This window comes from Leptonotus elevatus, chromosome 2, assembly GCF_054856555.1.
Source record: "Leptonotus elevatus isolate MCC_2025b chromosome 2, RoL_Lele_1.0, whole genome shotgun sequence".
Taxonomy (NCBI): domain Eukaryota; kingdom Metazoa; phylum Chordata; class Actinopteri; order Syngnathiformes; family Syngnathidae; genus Leptonotus; species Leptonotus elevatus.
In genome coordinates this window covers 4,584,136-4,602,916 of record NC_141240.1, presented here as the reverse complement: position 1 = coordinate 4,602,916, position 18,781 = coordinate 4,584,136, and the positions used below count along the sequence as shown (strand labels likewise).

The 18,781-nt window shown below is 39.6% G+C and overlaps 2 protein-coding genes across 6 annotated transcripts in view; both read right to left on the bottom strand.

Annotated features, from left to right (window-relative positions):
* Positions 1–85: 85 nt before the first annotated feature.
* fance (FA complementation group E) lies at positions 86–5,449 on the bottom strand. Of its 3 annotated transcripts, none has more exons than XM_086070315.1 (12): positions 5,141–5,449; positions 4,142–4,616; positions 3,907–3,990; positions 1,927–2,001; positions 1,713–1,757; positions 1,582–1,638; positions 1,360–1,503; positions 1,171–1,294; positions 1,011–1,086; positions 883–949; positions 680–805; positions 86–598 (listed from the first exon to the last, which is right to left on the bottom strand). In XM_086070315.1, exons 1-12 carry the CDS (start codon positions 5,350–5,352, stop codon positions 494–496), a joined length of 1,590 nt encoding a protein of 529 aa, XP_085926441.1. In that variant the 5' UTR covers positions 5,353–5,449; the 3' UTR covers positions 86–493. The 3 variants fall into 3 exon arrangements, with proteins under 3 accessions (XP_085926441.1, XP_085926442.1, XP_085926443.1); XM_086070316.1 differs by having other exon boundaries at positions 86–380; XM_086070317.1 differs by having other exon boundaries at positions 4,142–4,530; positions 5,141–5,314.
* Positions 5,450–8,420: 2,971 nt separating this feature from the next.
* The window catches only part of mkrn4 (makorin, ring finger protein, 4), a 10,707-nt gene continuing 346 nt past the window's right edge, over positions 8,421–18,781 (bottom strand). The window contains exons 1-8 of one of the 3 annotated variants that reach the window (XM_086067222.1): positions 18,133–18,590; positions 17,143–17,271; positions 16,799–17,061; positions 13,028–13,092; positions 12,699–12,940; positions 12,524–12,631; positions 9,324–9,423; positions 8,421–9,244 (exon numbers count right to left, since the gene is read on the bottom strand). In XM_086067222.1, the coding sequence (XP_085923348.1) occupies positions 9,047–9,244; positions 9,324–9,423; positions 12,524–12,631; positions 12,699–12,940; positions 13,028–13,092; positions 16,799–17,061; positions 17,143–17,271; positions 18,133–18,134 (1,107 nt within the window). In that variant the 5' untranslated portion in view covers positions 18,135–18,590 and the 3' untranslated portion in view covers positions 8,421–9,046. Of the gene's footprint in view, positions 9,245–9,323; positions 9,424–12,523; positions 12,632–12,698; positions 12,941–13,027; positions 13,093–16,798; positions 17,062–17,142; positions 17,272–18,132; positions 18,591–18,781 lie in introns of those variants that run through there. The other 2 variants (XM_086067221.1, XM_086067220.1) reach the window with 2 other exon arrangements.

Below are 18,781 nucleotides of genomic sequence, written 5' to 3'. Positions count from 1 at the left end.
CACTTCCTTAAAAGTAACAAAATGTTCAAAACTAATTCTAATTTTTTATCTTCCTGAAACACACCAAACAGAATAGAGTCTCCTGTCAGGGGTAAATCAATATGTATTTATTTATTTTGAGTAAACGTTAATAGTTTTAAAATCACATTCTATCAAATCGTTTATTTCCCCCCAAATAATTCAAATACATTTGTACAATTTCAGATTTATAAATTCAATAATATCTATATACGTATGGTTTTATGTTTTGTGCAAGATGTAAAACTACATTATTACAGTAAGATAAAATGATAAGATAAATACCAAAACAAGAAATTATTCAACAATATTCATTAAGGCATTGATGAGCTAGGGTGGCGTAAAAGGACAGAGCACACAACCTAGGAAGAAAAAAAAGAAAGAAGAGAAAACTTAAAGATCAGTGCCCATCACTGTTGTAAATGTAATTACAATAGTTGTTTATACAGCAACATAAATATTAATTTAAAAAAAATTATGTGTCTTGGATTTTTTTCAACATTGCTTGAAGACACTTTTTTAGGAAGGTCTCATTTAGCATCAGGCAACCAGATATGGAATGTTTGTGTGACGCATTCACCTGGGAAATAAAATATGGATACTGGTTTTAAAAAAGAAATGTAGAAAAATATTTAAACAATAATTTTTAATTTATACTTACAAGGTTGCCATATTTTGTAAGGACAGTCAACATAACTTTTGCAAAGTTGACAGATTTTGTGAATGAAGGGGCCTGGCTGACCAGCTGTTCAATCAACTGTTTGAACAGTTCCTCATTCATGTCAGGCTGCACAAAAAGAAAGAAAACTGTCATGTCATGTATGACATTATTTTGACACTTGGTGTACAAAAACATCTGCCAACCTTGGAGTCCAGCAAGCTGTGTATAATAGAAAGCAGCGTCTCATTCCAGGATATTTTCAGTGTCATCCTGAAAGAAGAAAAAAGTAAGACGCAACTAAAGAATAAAGTGTTCAAGTGTTTTGTCATACTGAAGCACGAGCAGCCTGTAGTGAGAATCCAGACAGCCTTCTGTCAGTTTGTTCAGGAGCTCAGCTTGTGCACTCCCTAAAATGAACAACGGCTCATTCAAGTATGCTTCCAGATTCGCATCAGCAAGTTTTCCATTTTTTAATCCCCACATTTTCTCACCTAGGTTCTCTTGCTCTAAAAGTGGTTCAATGAGAGCGTGGCACACTGATCTGGTGTAGCAGCTGCAGAGTAACATCACAGCACTCACCAGGCATCTGGACGCAGGCTCGGACAGGGACAGCACCTGCAAGAAGCAGCAACTTCTTTGAAGCCTAACTCGAAGTGAACAGTGACACATGCTGTACATACCCTTTGCAGCAGTAGCCCCTTAATGAACGTCGCTGCCGTAATAAAGCTGAGGTTGGGCAGGAGGGCCAATATGCTGCTGCAAAGCTGTGGTAGCGCGTGCTCCGCTATGTTGGACAAACTCAACTCGCAACACAGTACTTCCACCTTTTACACAAGAGAGCAACATGTAGCATTAGCTTGGTCAAAAAGGCTGCTGTCTTTTTCTAAAATTCGAGTACATACTTGAGTGGCATTGCAGTCATTCAGCACTTGAAATACATTAAGCGAGCTGTGGTCCCACTGTAAAATGATTTTAAAAAACGGTCACAACAAACAGTGCAGGCAAGCAGAAAACATTCGAATGCTTTTCATACCTCTGTCTGACTTTGTAGTAATTCATTGATTTGAAGAACAGACTCCTGAGTGAGCACATAAAAGACAACGAGTGTTCACTCAATAGGCACTGGTGTTATGAAAGTGACCAAAATGGTTAGCAGTGTACCAAAGAGGGTGTCCGGTCATCAATTCTCAGCATTAGCAGAAAAGAACTTTGATAAAACTGATGGATTTAAACAAATGCATCTTTACCTTCATGTGTTCGGGCAGAGGATCACGAGTGTTGTTGCCCTGTTCCGGTGCAACTGTTTCCAATTTTTCTGTCATCTTGAATGGAACAAATGGAACAAGTAACAATTAATTGAATAATTGATTCTAAGAAAGTGTTGGAGCAAAATCGATGCCTCAAATTTTATAGTGATAATTTTTCTATATAGACTATTATTGCAGACTCACTTCATGTCGAGTAACTGTAAGTTGGCGCAAAGGGGACAAGGACGGAAAGGGTGCATAACACAGAGAACGGACAAAGTTTAGAATCAAGATTAAGTGCAAAGCACAACTAAACTTTAACAGCAGCTATGATCACCAACACAAAGTTTATATGTTAGCTAAATTAACATAGCCTGCCATTGCTAGTGAAAATGCTGTCGTTTCATTTGTTTCCCTGCAACACAGAACTAAAACAGAAGTGGATTTGAGCGATTCAGCAGGAGGAAGGACCACATTTTACTATCAGGAAAGGGCAGCATGCAAGTCTACGGTAGCATTTCACCGCCGAGGCTGTTCCAAATCTTTTCCTTGGAAAAACTTTACACCGCTGAGGGAATCTGTGTTTGATCGATGCCACAAACAAACAAGCCCTCCCGAAAACTTGGTCATCCAGTACATATTGGGATTAAGACACGTACAAGAACACAAACACACATTACCATCAGCATCATTGAAAACACTATAATACTTAAATAAGGTCCTCTATAGCCTTCTATGAATTAGGCCAACAGAATTAGCAGTTACCTTCGTACCTCACGAGAGACTGTGGGGGAGGGGGAGTGAAGCTCATACGTGGCTTAATTTCAGAAAACTATGACCAATCGTTATCAAAATTCTTATGCACATATCTACATATGACCACAGTAATTTCTGAAAATATGAAAGTGACCGATGCAGTATTTTGTATTTTATAGGCATATACTGTCTTGCTCTCCATAGGTGTGCACATTTGTCATGTCGCTCAATGAGGAAAATGCTTAATGTCCCTAAAATCCAAACTTTTGAGCCGATCATATTGCTATTTTAAGAGATTGATGTGGGCCAAAATTAGAGATGGGCATCATGCACAGTGCATGCCAATTTGGGTGGTGATTGGTCATAGTCAGAGGTGGCAAATCCAGGTCCAGAAAAGTAAAAACCCTGCCACAATAGCTAGCACCCTAGCTAACTCCCATGGTGCTAATTTACCTGCTAGGGAGCAAGCTAGCATCAGGGGCTAGAGCCAAACTGTGGCAGGGTTTTTACTTTCTGGACCTGGATTTGGCATCTTTGGTCATAGTTGACACGTTAAGCTTTTTATAGTGAGCGTCTATGGGGAGGAAGGCTGAATGCCAATATAATCCAAAGTACTGTGGCGATTTTTTTTACATTTTCAGAGGTTGAACTGGGCATAAGTCGTAGAGATGTGTGGGTGAATATTGGTGACCATTCATAAAAGTTTTCTGACCTTAGGTGACATTCCCATTTCGATAAGTTTCTCGTGGAAAAGTGTGCACCCTTTCTTCATTCTTTTTTTCCTGATGGAGTTTTCTTGTACAATGCGAGTTTACACATCGGCAAAGGGGATTTTGGGCAAATGGCAGACTAGTTAACGATCAACCCGTAAACAGCCAGCCACTAACCTGAGCTCAAAACAACCAATTTAGACACCTGCATCATTCATTGGGCCAGGCCGCACCTTTAAAAGCCACACACCCTCAAAGTCAAGGGTATTATTGTGTAGCATGTGAGAATGGCAATGACAGTTGGACTACAAATAATTCCTAATAATACCCCACATGCATATTTTGTTGCTTAATAATGCAAAATAAATTTGTACCCAATTACTTGTTAATCACTATAATAATCAGTTCTAAAAATATGATAGCTGCAGTCCTAATAACAAGCTGAATAACCACAAAGGTGACAAGGTGTCTAGTCGCCAACTTTCTCAAAGTGCAGTGTAGTTGTCATCTTTACCTCAGGATGTTGTGGCAGAGGATCGTGGGCGTTTTCCGACGCTGGCATCTCATGTGAAGCATCCATGTCCATTTCCTCTGCTACCTGCAAACAAGTGTTACAACGTTAATGGCTGCCATTATAGCAAGAAGAGTGTTCACTTCTTCTTATTATTTATTTTTTAAACCAATTACCTAGAGAACATCAGTAAAATGATGACAGTTGATTAACAAATCTGTGTGTTGTCCATCTTTACCTTTGTATGTTCAGGCAGAGAATCATGAACATGTGCTTGTCCAGCGATGTGTTCATCCGTCTTTATTCGCTTCTTCTGCTGCTGAATTTCTTCTTCCTCATCATTCAGACCATCAATATGGCCCTTCCTTTTCTTCTGAGTTCCCGCTTCAGACAAAAAAGACTCCGTCTGGCGTTCTTCGACTTGAAGGCCAGAGCGCTCCCTCCACCCTCCAGTTTCACCACCGACTCGCCGTGACAGAGCCGTTAGTTGCTGAGCACACGCTGGGCTGTAAATAGGTTCCTCGATGGGACAGCCCATGACTCTTTCCAGTTGCTTCTTCCATGCGGCAACCCACGGGCTTGGACAGGGATCCTGACCAAGACACCGGAGTAGACGGAGGACAGCGACTTTAGGGAACCAAGAATGAATCAGGTAGATGAACGTCAGCAAATTTTGCTTGAATAGTGGTGGCAAGAGGCAGACCAGGGGTTTACTGCATGTGACAGGGAAAATGATTGTGAGAAATAAGCCCAGTTAACACTGACACAATATTGTAATGGTTAAATTATTATTTCAGACATGCTACAAAGTTCCAGCCATCATCGTACACTGAATTACTACTTTCTTAGGAGTTCATGTGTTTGTGATGATGATTGACAAGGAGGAGCTTTGAGCATGCATGACATAGGACTGCCCCCTCAAAACTGGCTTATTTCACTGTCACAAGACGTTAGACTGTTTAAACAGTTGTTAAACTGATTAAAAGCAGACTGGCTAACTTTGTATACTTAAAAATATCAAGTATGCGTGTACAGTATGTACATTGTATAGTAAAGCGAGGTTAAATAAATGGTGATGATGAGAATACAAACTCCAGAACTGATTATTTCGATTACAACTGTTCTCGATTGGATATTTAGTTTCCTACGTTCAGCCATTTAGTACTGCTTCATTAAAAAAAAAAAATAATAATAATAATAATAATTGTTGACTCACTGCCACCAGGGTTGGACTTACACGGTAAGGGGTTCCCCATTCATCGACGGGGAGATGATTTCGTCTCGACAAAGTGTTTCGATGAAGTCGTACAGTGATCTCTCAGGGTTGGCCCGCTGCTGGCGCCTGAAGGCCTCCAGCGCTCTGTGGGCACCGGAGACCCCTGAGAACAACGACCGGGCCAAAAGCTTCCACTGACCGTCAAAGCGATTCAGCAACTGTCCGGCGTTCATGGCCAGGTGAACTCGAAGTCGACCACATTCGCCGTTAGCTTCACTTCATCCGGAACTGAATCCACCGCCAGTCAGATTCCACACTGCGCATGTGTACATCGCCTGCCACCTCGTGGAAACTTCGTGCATAGGATGTTGTTATGGAGGTAAATTTGGTGCAAAACTAACTTGTGCAAAAAATGTGTACCTGTAGAAAAAAGTCTAAATTTGTATCTGTAAAAGTCGTGATTTGTATCTGTAAAAAAAATGTGTGCCTGTAAAAAAATTTTTTGTGTCTGTAAAAGAAATGTGTACCTGTAAAAAAAAAAATTGTGTCTGTAAAATAAATTTGTACCTGTAAAAAAATAAATTTGTGTCTGTAAAATAAATTTGTACCTGTAAAAAAAAAAATGTGTATGTGTAAAACAAATTTGTATCTGTAAAAACAAATTTGTACCTGTAAAAGTCATGATTTGTATCTGTACAAAAAAAAATTTGTACCTGTACAAAAACTATAAATTTGTATCTGTAAAAGTTGTGATTTGTACCTGTAGAAATGACAACTTGTAGTCAAAGAAGTCGCCACTAGGAGTCACAAGTGGGTTTTCTGCTGCTGTACTGTGACGTGAGTTTTGCCCCAATTGTTGCGCTACAAATGTAGCAAAACTAATTTGTACTTGTAGAGCGCCTGATTTGTACTTGTAAAGAAGGGGGCGGGCTCTGGTGCAATGAAGGGTTGTTTTGACCAATCAAGTGAGAAGGATTTGAGCGGATTGGAGCGCAACCTCATTGGTTTAGCGAACGACGGTGGCGGGACTCGCGGAAGGATACAAGCAGGACACATCGTCGCCAACCAACATACATATTAAGAATACTTCTTAATATGTATGTTGAGGAAGAATACTTCAGTATTCTTAATATGTATGTTGAGGAAGAATACTTCAGTCGACTGAAGTATTCTTAATATGTATGTTGGTTGGCGACGATGTGTCCTGCTTGTATCCTTCCGCGAGTCCCGCCACCGTCGTTCGCTAAACCAATGAGGTTGCGCTCCAATCCGCTCAAATCCTTCTCACTTGATTGGTCAAAACAACCCTTCATTGCACCAGAGCCCGCCCCCTTCTTTACAAGTACAAATCAGGCGCTCTACAAGTACAAATTAGTTTTGCTACATTTGTAGCGCAACAATTGGGGCAAAACTCACGTCACAGTACAGCAGCAGAAAACCCACTTGTGACTCCTAGTGGCGACTTCTTTGACTACAAGTTGTCATTTCTACAGGTACAAATCGCAACTTTTACAGATACAAATTTATACTTTTAATACAGGTACGAATTTTTTTTTGTACAGATACAAATCATGACTTTTACAGGTACAAATTTGTTTTTACAGATACAAATTTGTTTTACACATACACATTTTTTTTTTTACAGGTACAAATTTATTTTACAGACACAAATTTTTTTTTTACAGGTACAAATTTATTTTACAGACACAAATTTTTTTTTTACAGGTACACATTTCTTTTACAGACACAAATTTTTTTTTTACAGGCACACATTTTTTTTACAGATACAAATCACGACTTTTACAGATACAAATTTAGACTTTTTTCTACAGGTACACATTTTTTGCACAAGTTAGTTTTGCACCAAATTTACCTCCATATGTTGTCTTTATGTACAATTTCACGTTATGTACGATCAGCCTCCGCTGAACCTTGATTGTCATTTGACCTATTTACATTTTATGTCTTTCTGTTTTTAAAGAACTCTATTTGATTGCACACGTTACAAAACAAGGTACAAATTACAATGCGAAACCAAGCAAGGTGCTTCTCGCACATAGAAAAGGTCAGACTTTGAAGGTCCAGCAGGTGTCTCTAATCGCTTGTGTTTTAGCTCCATGACACTACCGCCCGACTGGAGAGCGTGCCCACCGCAATCAACCGCCTTATGTCTTCCAGTCCCCTCTGGAATGTTAATACTCTTATTTAATGTGCGAACCACTTCAGTTCATTGACCATAGTCCAAAAACTTACCACCATTCCAACCAATATTTAAATGTTCATATTGTGAAATAAAATCTTTTTTAAAAATCAATGTCTCTCAACAGTATCAGCATGGGAATATTCGTTGAAATAGAAACACCATTATTTAGATCTTGTGTGGATAATTGTATAGTACTGTATGAAACAGAAACAAAATCCAATTGGACACGAGATGCGATATTTTTGTTAAAATTGTTGGTTATTCAAAAGATAAGGCTTTGGTTGTGCTTTTAAATCCTGAGGTGATGGGACTTCAAATAAGTATTTTTTCCACTGTGTGGGCTGCTGAAAATAAATTAATACAGATTAAAGTTGTAAATGTAGTTAAATTTTAAGTTAATGCACACTACTTTTTATTTAATATTTTAGGACGGGCTGTTGACAATGTTGGAAATGTTTTAAACTTAACTGCAATACATTTTTTAATAAGTACATTTGGTATATTTGAACATCTGTATTATTTAAATACTCCCATAATCTACGCTACTGTATTTTAATGTGTCATGGTGGTACTTGTTTTTTTTAAGGTGGTACTTTGTATAAAAAGTCTGACAACTAGTGTTGTGCCGATACAGATACTGTATTAAACCGCTGGCATCAGTATTGGCGAGTACTAACAAATAACAGGTCAATGCCATTTATCGATACTAGTATAGAAATTTGAACGCAGTGCACTCACTGATGTATGAATGTGTGATCACAGGTGTTCGGTGCATGCATTTCCTGTTTCACAAAGTTTTTAAAACAGTGCCTGAACAAGACAGTAATGATTTTACAGCCAAGTGAGTATGCAGTTCTTTAGAATATTTGTTTTGTTTTTTATTTTAATTTTTTTTTTTTCTAATTAAAAAAAGTTTTTGTTTTTTTCCTAAACTGTACAGATATTGGCATCGGGCGGCATCACAGCTGGGTATCGGAATCGGAAGCCAAAAAGTGGTATCGGAACAACGCTAGTGAGAACCATTGCAGTATAGGGGAAATGAAGAAATTGCAGTATCAATTGTCAAATCAGTAAAATAATGCAAACCATTTTCAGTGAGACAAACTGTGAAATAAGTTTTATTTTCAGTGTACGAGTACAACTTGCTTTAAAATAAATTTAAAAAACATTTCAATGGTTATGTCAAAAGAGTATCATCAGGGTACATTGAGGCAGTAATATTCAGGATTGGACATAACCATAAAGGGGTATGGTACACTTTTTATCTTTAGACAACTTAAAAATGACCATCCACACAACAATTACAAACATTTTTTGGGGGGTAAACTCATTTTGGAGTATTTAAATCGAACTTGAGGCATAGAGAAAAAGGTGTCAAGGAAGGAACAAAACACTGCTGGAACACGTAGCCTTTGCACTTGTTTAAATTCATCCTGTCAAAAACAGTTTACAGCGAGAAGACAGTAATTTGACTAATGTGCACCATTTATTTCTAGCTGTCCACTGCGGCAGGTCAATTCAGGTTAGTTTCTCTCTGGTTGAGGGATCGCAGGTCAGTCACATGACCTGCTAAATAACGACTGAGCCTCGCCTGCTCCAAAAGCATTATTACTACTGATCCATGGGGGTCAGTCATGCCATAACAGCCACATCGTCTTATGGTGACAATTAGTTCTAGGACTTGTTTCCACGCGGAGAAAATTGCATGGGAGAGGAAAGGAGGCTCAGAAGCCATACTCTGCGAGAAAAAAAGGAATGTTAAAGTTGTCACCATCGTCGTTGTCATCGTCGTCATCATCATCGTCATCAGCACGAAGAAGAGTCATGGCTATGAAGAAATTGAGCAGACCATCGTAGTCCTCATCGTCGTCGTCATCATAGTCGTCGTCGTCATAGTCATCATCGTCGTCGTCTGTATTACACTGATGAGCAGAAAGACAAGTCAAGGGCACGTTGTTCAAGTGGCAACAGCGGACGACATGTTCAGCAAATCATACGTACCAAGAATGACCTGCGGCGTGCAGACCTGACATGCTGGTAGAGGCACTCCGTTTCAAAAGGGCAGTGTTTGTATCGTGCATAGTAACTGCAACTTCGCTTACTACAGGTTGAAAAGCAAGGGAAATGGACATTTCAGTTACAGACCCATTCCTGTAACACATTTTTCACCATTGTGCGTGGGTCTCACATTTTCAAAAGATTGCTCCAAGTGTACACTTCTTTAACTCATTCAAACCCAAAAACGTATAAATACGTTATATATATATATATATTTATATATATATATATTTTGTCCTTCACCCCCAAAAACTTATTTTATGGGTGCTTATGCAAGAGCATAAAGAAGGTTTTGATACAGCTTCTGACATGAACAGGTCGCTTAAAGCAATGGTAGTTATTACAAAAAAACGGCCAGCAGAGTATAAGAGATTAGCCCAGGGGTTAAGGCAACATTTTTCAAGCAATTTTTCATTTGACTGAATTTTCTTTTTTATGTTTAAATTGACTTCAGTCAATTAACACAAATTTTGCAGGGCAGTAGGGCGCACACTGATTCTTTTAAAATAATATATTCAGGCATTAATTAGGGATGGAAAATGTGATAAGTATACAACCGCTCTGGAGGGAAAATGTAAAATATTTCATACTTAAAAACATCAATTTGATGTATTTTGAGAGATAAAAATCAAGCAGACTTAAAAGACAGTATATATACAGACACATTGATACTATCTAGAGATGGTCATGTTATGCGATATAAAACTGGTTGGAGCCTTATGGGCTCGACACACGAGAGGCAAGAAGCGACACAGAAATGCATACCTTATCGCCTCCCAGGTCTCAACACACGGGACGCGATAAGAAGCAGACGGCGCCAGCAGCATACATCGCTCTCTTGTTACAACTGATTTGATTATTTATTATATATTAAATTGGAGGGAATGCAAATGTTTTCATTGTAAAACACTACAGCACGTAATTCCAATATAAAGATCCATCCGTTTCCAATGTAATTTATTATTATTATTAATAACCGTTACAAAAAGAGTAAAGAAAACTTATTGGACAAATTAACCCTGTACCAACAAGCTCTCATGCGCCGGCCTTTTTGTTGAAGTCACAGAAATGATTGCATGAAGTATCGTACAAAATGATAGTTTTTTTCACAAAATGATAAACGCTGCTAAAATCTCATCCATTTTGCTGGATAGCCTACTGTGTAGCATGCCCTGCGTTCATTGTCTCATCAATGAAAACTTCGCTGATTGGTTGAAGCCCCGGCGACAGCAACAAAAGTTGAACACGTTTCAAGTTTTCTAGTATCGCGTCGCAAGCCTACTCGTGCACTACCAGCACTAGCCCTGTATATCGCTAGCCTTGGGCCGATACATCAATCAGAATTTGGTCAATTTAAAAACAATTCAAAAACCAATAAAAAAAATTTTTTTAATTTCTTTTACAAGTGATTCACCAATCTTAAGTTTTGAAAATCGCAGGTTTCTTTGATGATGCGATGCAATGTCAATGATTGAACAAACGACAACACAGCACATCAACTGAATTAGTCACTCCATCACCGCAAGCAACGTGGCAAAACAGACAAAAAAAAGATAGCTGTAATTATAAGAGAATCAATAATGTAATGATTCCTAATAAGAGATAAAGTAGTTCACAATTAGTAGGCTATAACATAACTCTAAAACATTGTACATTATATATTAAAGTGTAGATTTCCTCAGATTTATTGATCAAATTTCTAGGGCTATTTGTATTTTTACCAGTGTCAAGACACCCTGTACAATACACAATAAAATGAATTTTAAAAACTAAATACATAAATAAAATAACGGAAACATATCTAGTGGGCATAAAAGTCACTTTCAAAATATGTGGTTGTACAAGTTTTTTTCAACGCAAATGCAAACTATTAAATTCAATACAACAGCGTGCCTCTTTAAGAGTAGCTGAGCTCCCATTTAACCGGTTTCCACACAAACTGTAGTGTATCCATGTGAACACACTTGGTGGCACCCATATAATGACGTACTTCAGAGACAGCTGAAGCGCCACGAAGGGCTTAGTTAGCGTCATGTGCGAACTTCGAATCAAAGCTGTTAATATATTAAAGTCAAATACAAGACTAATTGCTGAGAATGCTGCACAGATCATCAAACTCAATTTCCGCTACAGGCACAGAGAGCGACCCCACCATATTTAAAACTATTTGCGGCGATCGAAAGCTTTTATCTCCGTGATCCTAACGCAACAAGCTAGATGATATGCTAACCGCTACAAACCACCTGCAGTACAATACAAACTCTCAAATGCCCCCTTTCGCTTTTGGTGCGTAGAAACAACGCAACAGGCAATTTTTTTCTTCTTCTACAGACAGTTCTCGGAAAGGACAGAGCAGATATAAGAATTTAAGACTTGGGTAAATACAATTTTAGACCTGGGATGAAAATATGGGTGTTTCTTAAAGACATTTAGGATCTAAAATGTAAGCTTCTGAATTTTAGACTTTTTTTAGACCCCGCGGGAACCCTGTTATTTTAAAAATGACGGAAATCCGTCGCCGCGGCGGAGAACTTTAACCCATGGATTAGCCAGGGCCATGTTGCAACAAGCTCTTTTTGCCATTGTTTTCACCAGAAATGTGAATAATGATGAAACTTAACTATATTCTAATGCGGATTGCTGCAAAACGGAAACAAATAGAAATATACTTTTTTCCCTGATGTAAGAAGAGACTCTAATCTTTCTTTTGGTAGGTTCCATGTTTTTATACCAAGAGAACAGAATATTCTGTGGGCCTTGCAAAATCAGTCAAAATCCAGTAAAACAGCCGGGTGTTGCTTCAGTGAAAACGGCTGCGAGTGAATGAGTTGAGGGTTGTTCTCAGATGATTGTTGTGTTTCAGGTAAGAACAAACTACAATCAAAAAACTGGTGATTAGAGGTTAAGGGATTAATTAGCTTGACCTCCTCCAGTTATTGAAGGTATCGTTTTTTTTGGTATTGAATTAGATATCAAACGATTTTATGTTTTCTGTTGTCAACCTATATCGGTCAGTCCCTGCTAGCAGATAGCCGCTAACGCAGGCGACTTTTATATCATTAACAATAACAGTGTAGTTAACGAGTATTTTTCACATCCTTAATTAACTATTCATCAATTGAGGCATGCATTCAACAGCTTACCTGAATTTTTCTTTGAAGCTTGCTATTAGGTTTTCCTTTGCTTGACCTTCCACCCAGTACTTGTTAGGCACATAGAAGGCTGATCTCACCCTGCATTGTGGGCAAGTCCTGAAGTAGATAACACGTGAAGTCACAAAAGGATTAATAAGGTTCATGCGTATAAATGGAAACCTACTTGACGACATCGGGCCCGAGGTCTCTGGTTTTCCTCCAGGTCATGATGCACTGAAGGCAGAAGGCATGACTGCAGTTGGGCAAAATTCCAAACACCTGGTTTCTGTGGTCCATCTTCTCATACACCTTGTCCATGCATATGCCACAGATGACATCTCGACTCTGAAGGAAGGCCTCCAAAGAGCCGTCTGTGCACGAGGCTGCAGCGGCACCCGGGTCTTCTGTGCCACCGGGAAGGCTTTCCTGTCCAAAAACACAGAGATGAGCTTGATCTTATCGGGTTCAACTGAAGGCAAACATTAAGACCACAGATCACACAAGATTACAGACCTCTTTGTCACATGAACTTGCACAGCACTGTTCAGAGCTCTTGGCCGGCACTTGGGAATAAGCATCTGTAAACAAGATGCATGTTGAAATCCCAATATCACACAAGCTGTACAATTTTGGCCTGATTAGACTCAATCGGATGAAAATTTGCTTCGGATTGACGGTGATGGGTTATTCTGATCAACACTCATGAAAAAAGATCAATCGGAATGACCAGGCTGCGTCTGGTATGTATGCGCGTGCTCAGTCTTGACAAGAGCTAGTCATCGAGGGGAGAACCACCAAAGTCAAACTGCTTGAAGTTTTGAGTCAGTAATAGTTTGGGGAGCCATGACATGATCAAGTTCATAGTCAACACTCAACAGAGCTGTATATCAGGAAATTGTGGAGCATGTCATACTTCCCGCTGCCGACAAGCTTTTTAGAGACAAGGATTTTATTTTTCAGCTGGATTTTTCACCAGTCCAAAAACCTGCTCTAACAGCTACTGAATAACAGTACTTTATTGGCCAACAAACTCATCTGACTGGAACACCATTGAAAATGTATGGGGTATAAGCCGCGTTTCCACCGCAGGACGTTTGGGTATGGGGAGGGGGGTAGGGACTTTCACAGGAACCGTCCTCTCAGGCCCGCTTGTGGCTGTGTCTCCACAGCGGAGTACGACCCATTTCGAGACGTCACGAGTTTCGAATAACACGTAAACGCCATGCAACGGTTTCTCTCGTGACATCACCCAAGCACCGCACGACGAAAAAGGAAAACTTCAGGTGGTTGCTGTTTTTCTCAGCTTTTTATTTTATGTACTTGGCGTGGATGGATGGTTTGAGTGAGAGGAGACGGCGTTTAGATGAAGAATTTTAAAAGGCTAACAGTAGAGTGGAACGAAAATAGGCAAAGGATTATTAAGAGAATTGTTTGGGTGGAAGAGACTTAAGCCGAGAATGCATCTTCGTCGCGCATGAAGGTAAGATAATTTTTTATACTAAATAATTTTTAGCCAATCAGCACGATCGGGAGTTTATTGGTCCGGCGGAGTACCTACCCTCGAGTCGGACCTCCGCTCATCCCCTGTAAGTTACTGTAAATGTGGCCCGGTTGGGAAGGCTCCTGCAGTGGAGACGCGCACATACGGGGCCGGCACTGTAAATTTACCCCGAAGTTCCCGCGGTGGAAACGCGACTATTGTCAAATGCAGGACATCTGTTGGTCACGTGAAATATTCAAATTTTGTTAAACATCGATTTTTACTGTTTCAATTCTTTCTGCCATAATAATCAAAATAAAAAATAAAAAAGCTTGAAATAGTTCACTTTGTGTGTGTGTGGTGAACTTGTGTTACAACTTGGTTTAAATTTTTGAAACAAATTATACAAATAAACTTTGCCCTGATATTTTAATTTTCTGGCCTGCATGTGCAACGATTAAGCAAAGAAATGTTGTCAGTTTCTACTTCCTGTTTTTGCTCCACGGCTATTTGAGTGATAATACTCACAGCCTGACTCAAGCAGCTTTTTGCTTTTCATGAATTTTTTTTCGATTTGAATCTTCCGTGACTGGTGTCAAATGCTTGAGTCTATTAGTGATTTTTGACGTGTTATCTTCTCAGGTTAGCCAGCTGCTGTATTCATGTCACTCATTTTGTCATGGGTGTTTTATTCATTTTAACTGATAGATGTTCAACTTGCCAATTGTGGTCTTTATGTAAGCAACATTCGTATTTCCAGCAGTGGAGGGAAGAGAGTAATTTGTTCTGGTAATATTTAAGAGAAGAACAGCTAGTATCAAGTAAGCGTTATTTGTAAAGTACTTTTCACAGACACCAAGTGCTTCACAGGGTAAAAAACATAACAGAAAATAAACGCACATCAGGAGAAATTATGTCAGCACATTTATCAAACTAGAATGCATTCCTAAACAAGTGAGATTTTGTTTTTTGAAAGCATCCACTGAGTCCAGGCAATGCAAGTCCACCTCAGACTCAGAGCAGAGCTGTAGGGCTTGATTAAATCAGCGATGTAGAGAGGGGCCTGTCCATGTAGGGCACGAAAAGTTAGTACTAAAATTTTAATTTTAATTGGATATTCTACAGGGAGCCAGTGAAGAGATTATAGTGCGGGCGTGATGTGGGCCCTCCTGTTGTTCCAGGTCAAAAGCCTTGCAGCGGAGTTTTGGACTAACTGCAAATGAGCCAAATCTTTCTTACGAATCTTTTTTTAAATGAATTACTCCATTGAATAATCCCCCCCCCCCCTTCCTTTATTTTTATTAATCAACGTTGCACGCAAGTTGAATTGAGTGGATACAGGAACTCATTATTTATTATCTTCGATAAATATGCATTATTAAACACCAAGAAAATTTGCCTATGCCAAACAGTTAGCAATCATGATTAGCATTAGCAAACTAGTGATTACCACTTAACTCATTCACTCCCAGTCATTTTCACTGAAGCAACCCCCTTCGCTCCCAGCTGGTTTACTGGATTTTGACAAATTTTGCAAATCCCACAGAATATTCTGTTCTATTGCTATAAAAACCTACCAAAAGAAAGATTAGTCTCTCTTCTTTAATCAGGAAAAAAAGGTATACTTCTATCCGTTTCAGTTTTGCCGCAATTAGCATTAGAATATAGCCAAGTTTCATCATTATTCACAAATCTGTTTAAAACATTGAGGAAAATAGTTTTTTTGCAACATGGCCCTGGCTGATCTCTTAAACGCTGCTGCCACTTGCTGGCCATTTTTGTAACAACTACCATTGCTTTAAGCGTCCTCTTCAGTTATGTTTTTGTAAATCGCTTTGTGACAGCTAAGGCTGTTTGAAAGTGCTAGTTAAACTTGGGCAACTTTTATTCCTAGCCCTAATTTTGGCCTATAATCCTTGAGTTCTGGTTGGGCCAGGTTTATTTTCTTAGGTTTAGGTTCAAACACAGCATGCTTAAAAGAAGTAGTAGTAGTTTGTTTAAATATTAATTAAATTGTGATTTTAATGTTATGTGAAGAGACGTCATTTTGATGTGACTGATTATACAAAAAAAAATTCACCAGTTTTGAATTTTTAGAACAAAGTATGCGAGCGCCACTTAAGTAGCAATAACATTTACTGCTTTATAAAAAAAAAGAAGAAATTATATTTAGATTTAGCGCATTTGAGTTAGCATGTTTTTTAGTGGACCTTGGCAACCGTTTTTCCAGATGACAGCTTAAACTTTTTAGCTCAGGTCTCTCAGGGAAGCTTTCCGTTCCCCAATCTTTTTTGCACCACTGACCACTTTCACGCGATGACGCATTTTGACAGACCGTCCAACAAGACAGAAACAACCACCCCGTCCGTGTTATCCCAGAGTTTGACGGCTTGTCCACGGCTGCTCGAGTCTAGCTAGCAGTTTTCGTGTGAGCAAACAAAGTGAAGCCAGTCACCATAGCGTTTTGCTCATTTGCGCTGCAATGGCAACTTCAAAATAAAAGCCTCACAATTAATACCGTACATGGATGATGCCTTAGTAGTCCTTAGTAGTCTTATTCTGAAGTTAACCCGATGAATTAATCATTGCGGCTAACTTGACCGACTTTGAAGGGCTGCCCTGCCCGCAGTCCTAAGCTGAAATAACAGAAGTCTCTAAATGCAATATATTTGAAATCGAATCAGTCTTGATCATGACTGTTTCAGTACACCTGCGCATGGCTTATGTGCATCCCTGATGTTGCATAAGGCTCAGTCCATTTAAATCTTTACGTCACACAACCGATTGTGAGTTATGTCACCTACCTTGTAATTGTCTCTCAACATTTCTGTTCCCAGTGTCTGCAATGGTTGAAGAGTTCACCATGGAACCCGATGTGCCACGTTGGCGTCTTGGCGACACATCAGCCGGCACATGAGCAAACGTCTCTAAACTCCTTCGGCCAGCTGGACCTTGGGCCACGGTGGAGGTGGAGAAAGAGGAGGATGTGGAGGAGAACATTGTTGGTATAGACACTCTTCGACCTGCAACAACCGCATCACCTTCAGGTTGGGGGACATGGATATACCTAGTAGGGAAGCACAATTCCTATTAAGTAACATACATTTTTAGGACATGACTGTGAACAGCAAAAAGCATCATTTATTACCTGCAGCGTTCACCATACCAGCATGTACCTTTCTGGAAGTAGCGACATATTTGGGATGGCGGCACAGCGGGCAATTCATGACGATAACGGCATCTCGAGCCATATCTGCATGTGCCATCCAAGAAATGCCTACAAGAAAATAAACATGCTCGGTTATGGTTAATGATGCATTTTTAATAGAAATCAGTGTGTCGAGTCATTTAGCTAGTCAACAAACACTGCCAACATTTAAGCAAAATGCATTCAAACACAATGACTTAGACCTTAATTGACCAAAGGAGAGTGGACTGAGGTGGGCTGTTGTCCAGTCTCTTACCCAAACACTATACATTTAATGAAAAGGACAACGGCGCCACACAGCTGGGGGGATTTTTTTTTTAAAGCTCTCACTACTAAAATTATACCAAAATAGCACTGCTCCATTAGTGTAAAAAAGATTATCTGTGGTCCAATTTTATACATTTATGTGAAGCTTTGCACTACGACCTCTCATGCACTACAACAACGCATATTCAAACTACCGTATCAAAGTTCACATCAACTAACCCATAAATGATCTCGCAGGCATCCATATCGAACAAAGCGACGGTGAGTTAAGTTGGGTTAAAATCTGAACAACAGAGGATCAGATTTGAGAAAAAGATTGGTGTACGCAATTATTATTTTTTTTTAAATATGCAGTGGCGTAATGATATTTATGTGTCTTAATCATCATGAAAAGTCATTAACATGATCAGAGTAGTCTCATAAATATTGCTAGGGTTAGGGAAACTGGTAGCTCTTCGCATTAATCAGTACCCATTAAGTACCTCTCTGTTTTAAAAATGTTTTTGATGAGCCCCTGGTCACCTAAACAAATAGTTTCGGTATAAGTTACTAAAAAAACAACTTGATAACAGGAACAAAAAGCGAAACAGCAAATCAGTATTTGCTTTCCTTCCTGTTCTTTCACACAAGCGCAATACACGGTCAAATCAGATACGTATTCACATTTATTCATCAATCCATACATCCATCCATCTTCTGCCGCTTATCCGAGGTCGGGTCGCGGGGGTAGCAGCTTTAGCGGGGAAGCCCAGACTTTCCTCTCTCCAGCCACTTCAACCAGCTTCTCCAGCGGGATCCCAAGGCGTTCCCAGGCCAACCGAGAGACATTGTCTCTCCACCGTGTCCTGGGTCGTCCCCGGGGCCTTCACATTTAAAGTCAGTTAATCCGCGTCGACACTAAAACGCTTTTACTGAACGTGCCAACCATAAAAAGGTAACAACGCATATATCATCACTTTCTCCATTACGCACGTTGAAAGCCTACGTTTCCGCACGTACTTTACTTGGGCTTTGTAAGCTTGGAAATACGTGTTGCTGCGCGATGCCGAACAATCATAAAGGCAGTAAGCGACGCGGACGACAAAACCCACGAAAACAATCGCTAGCTAGCATTGTGTGGTATAGTCTTCTCTCCACGCGCCGCGTACACACAAAACAGTACCTCCACGATTGTTTACCAGCCGACGGACATCTGAGATTCAAAAGTTAGTGCTCCGGGTCGACAGTAAGCTTTGCTTGTGCTCCCAAAACCTAAAAGCGACTGAATATTTGTAAGAACAACGGCGATTACACGTGAACTTGTAGGGCAGAT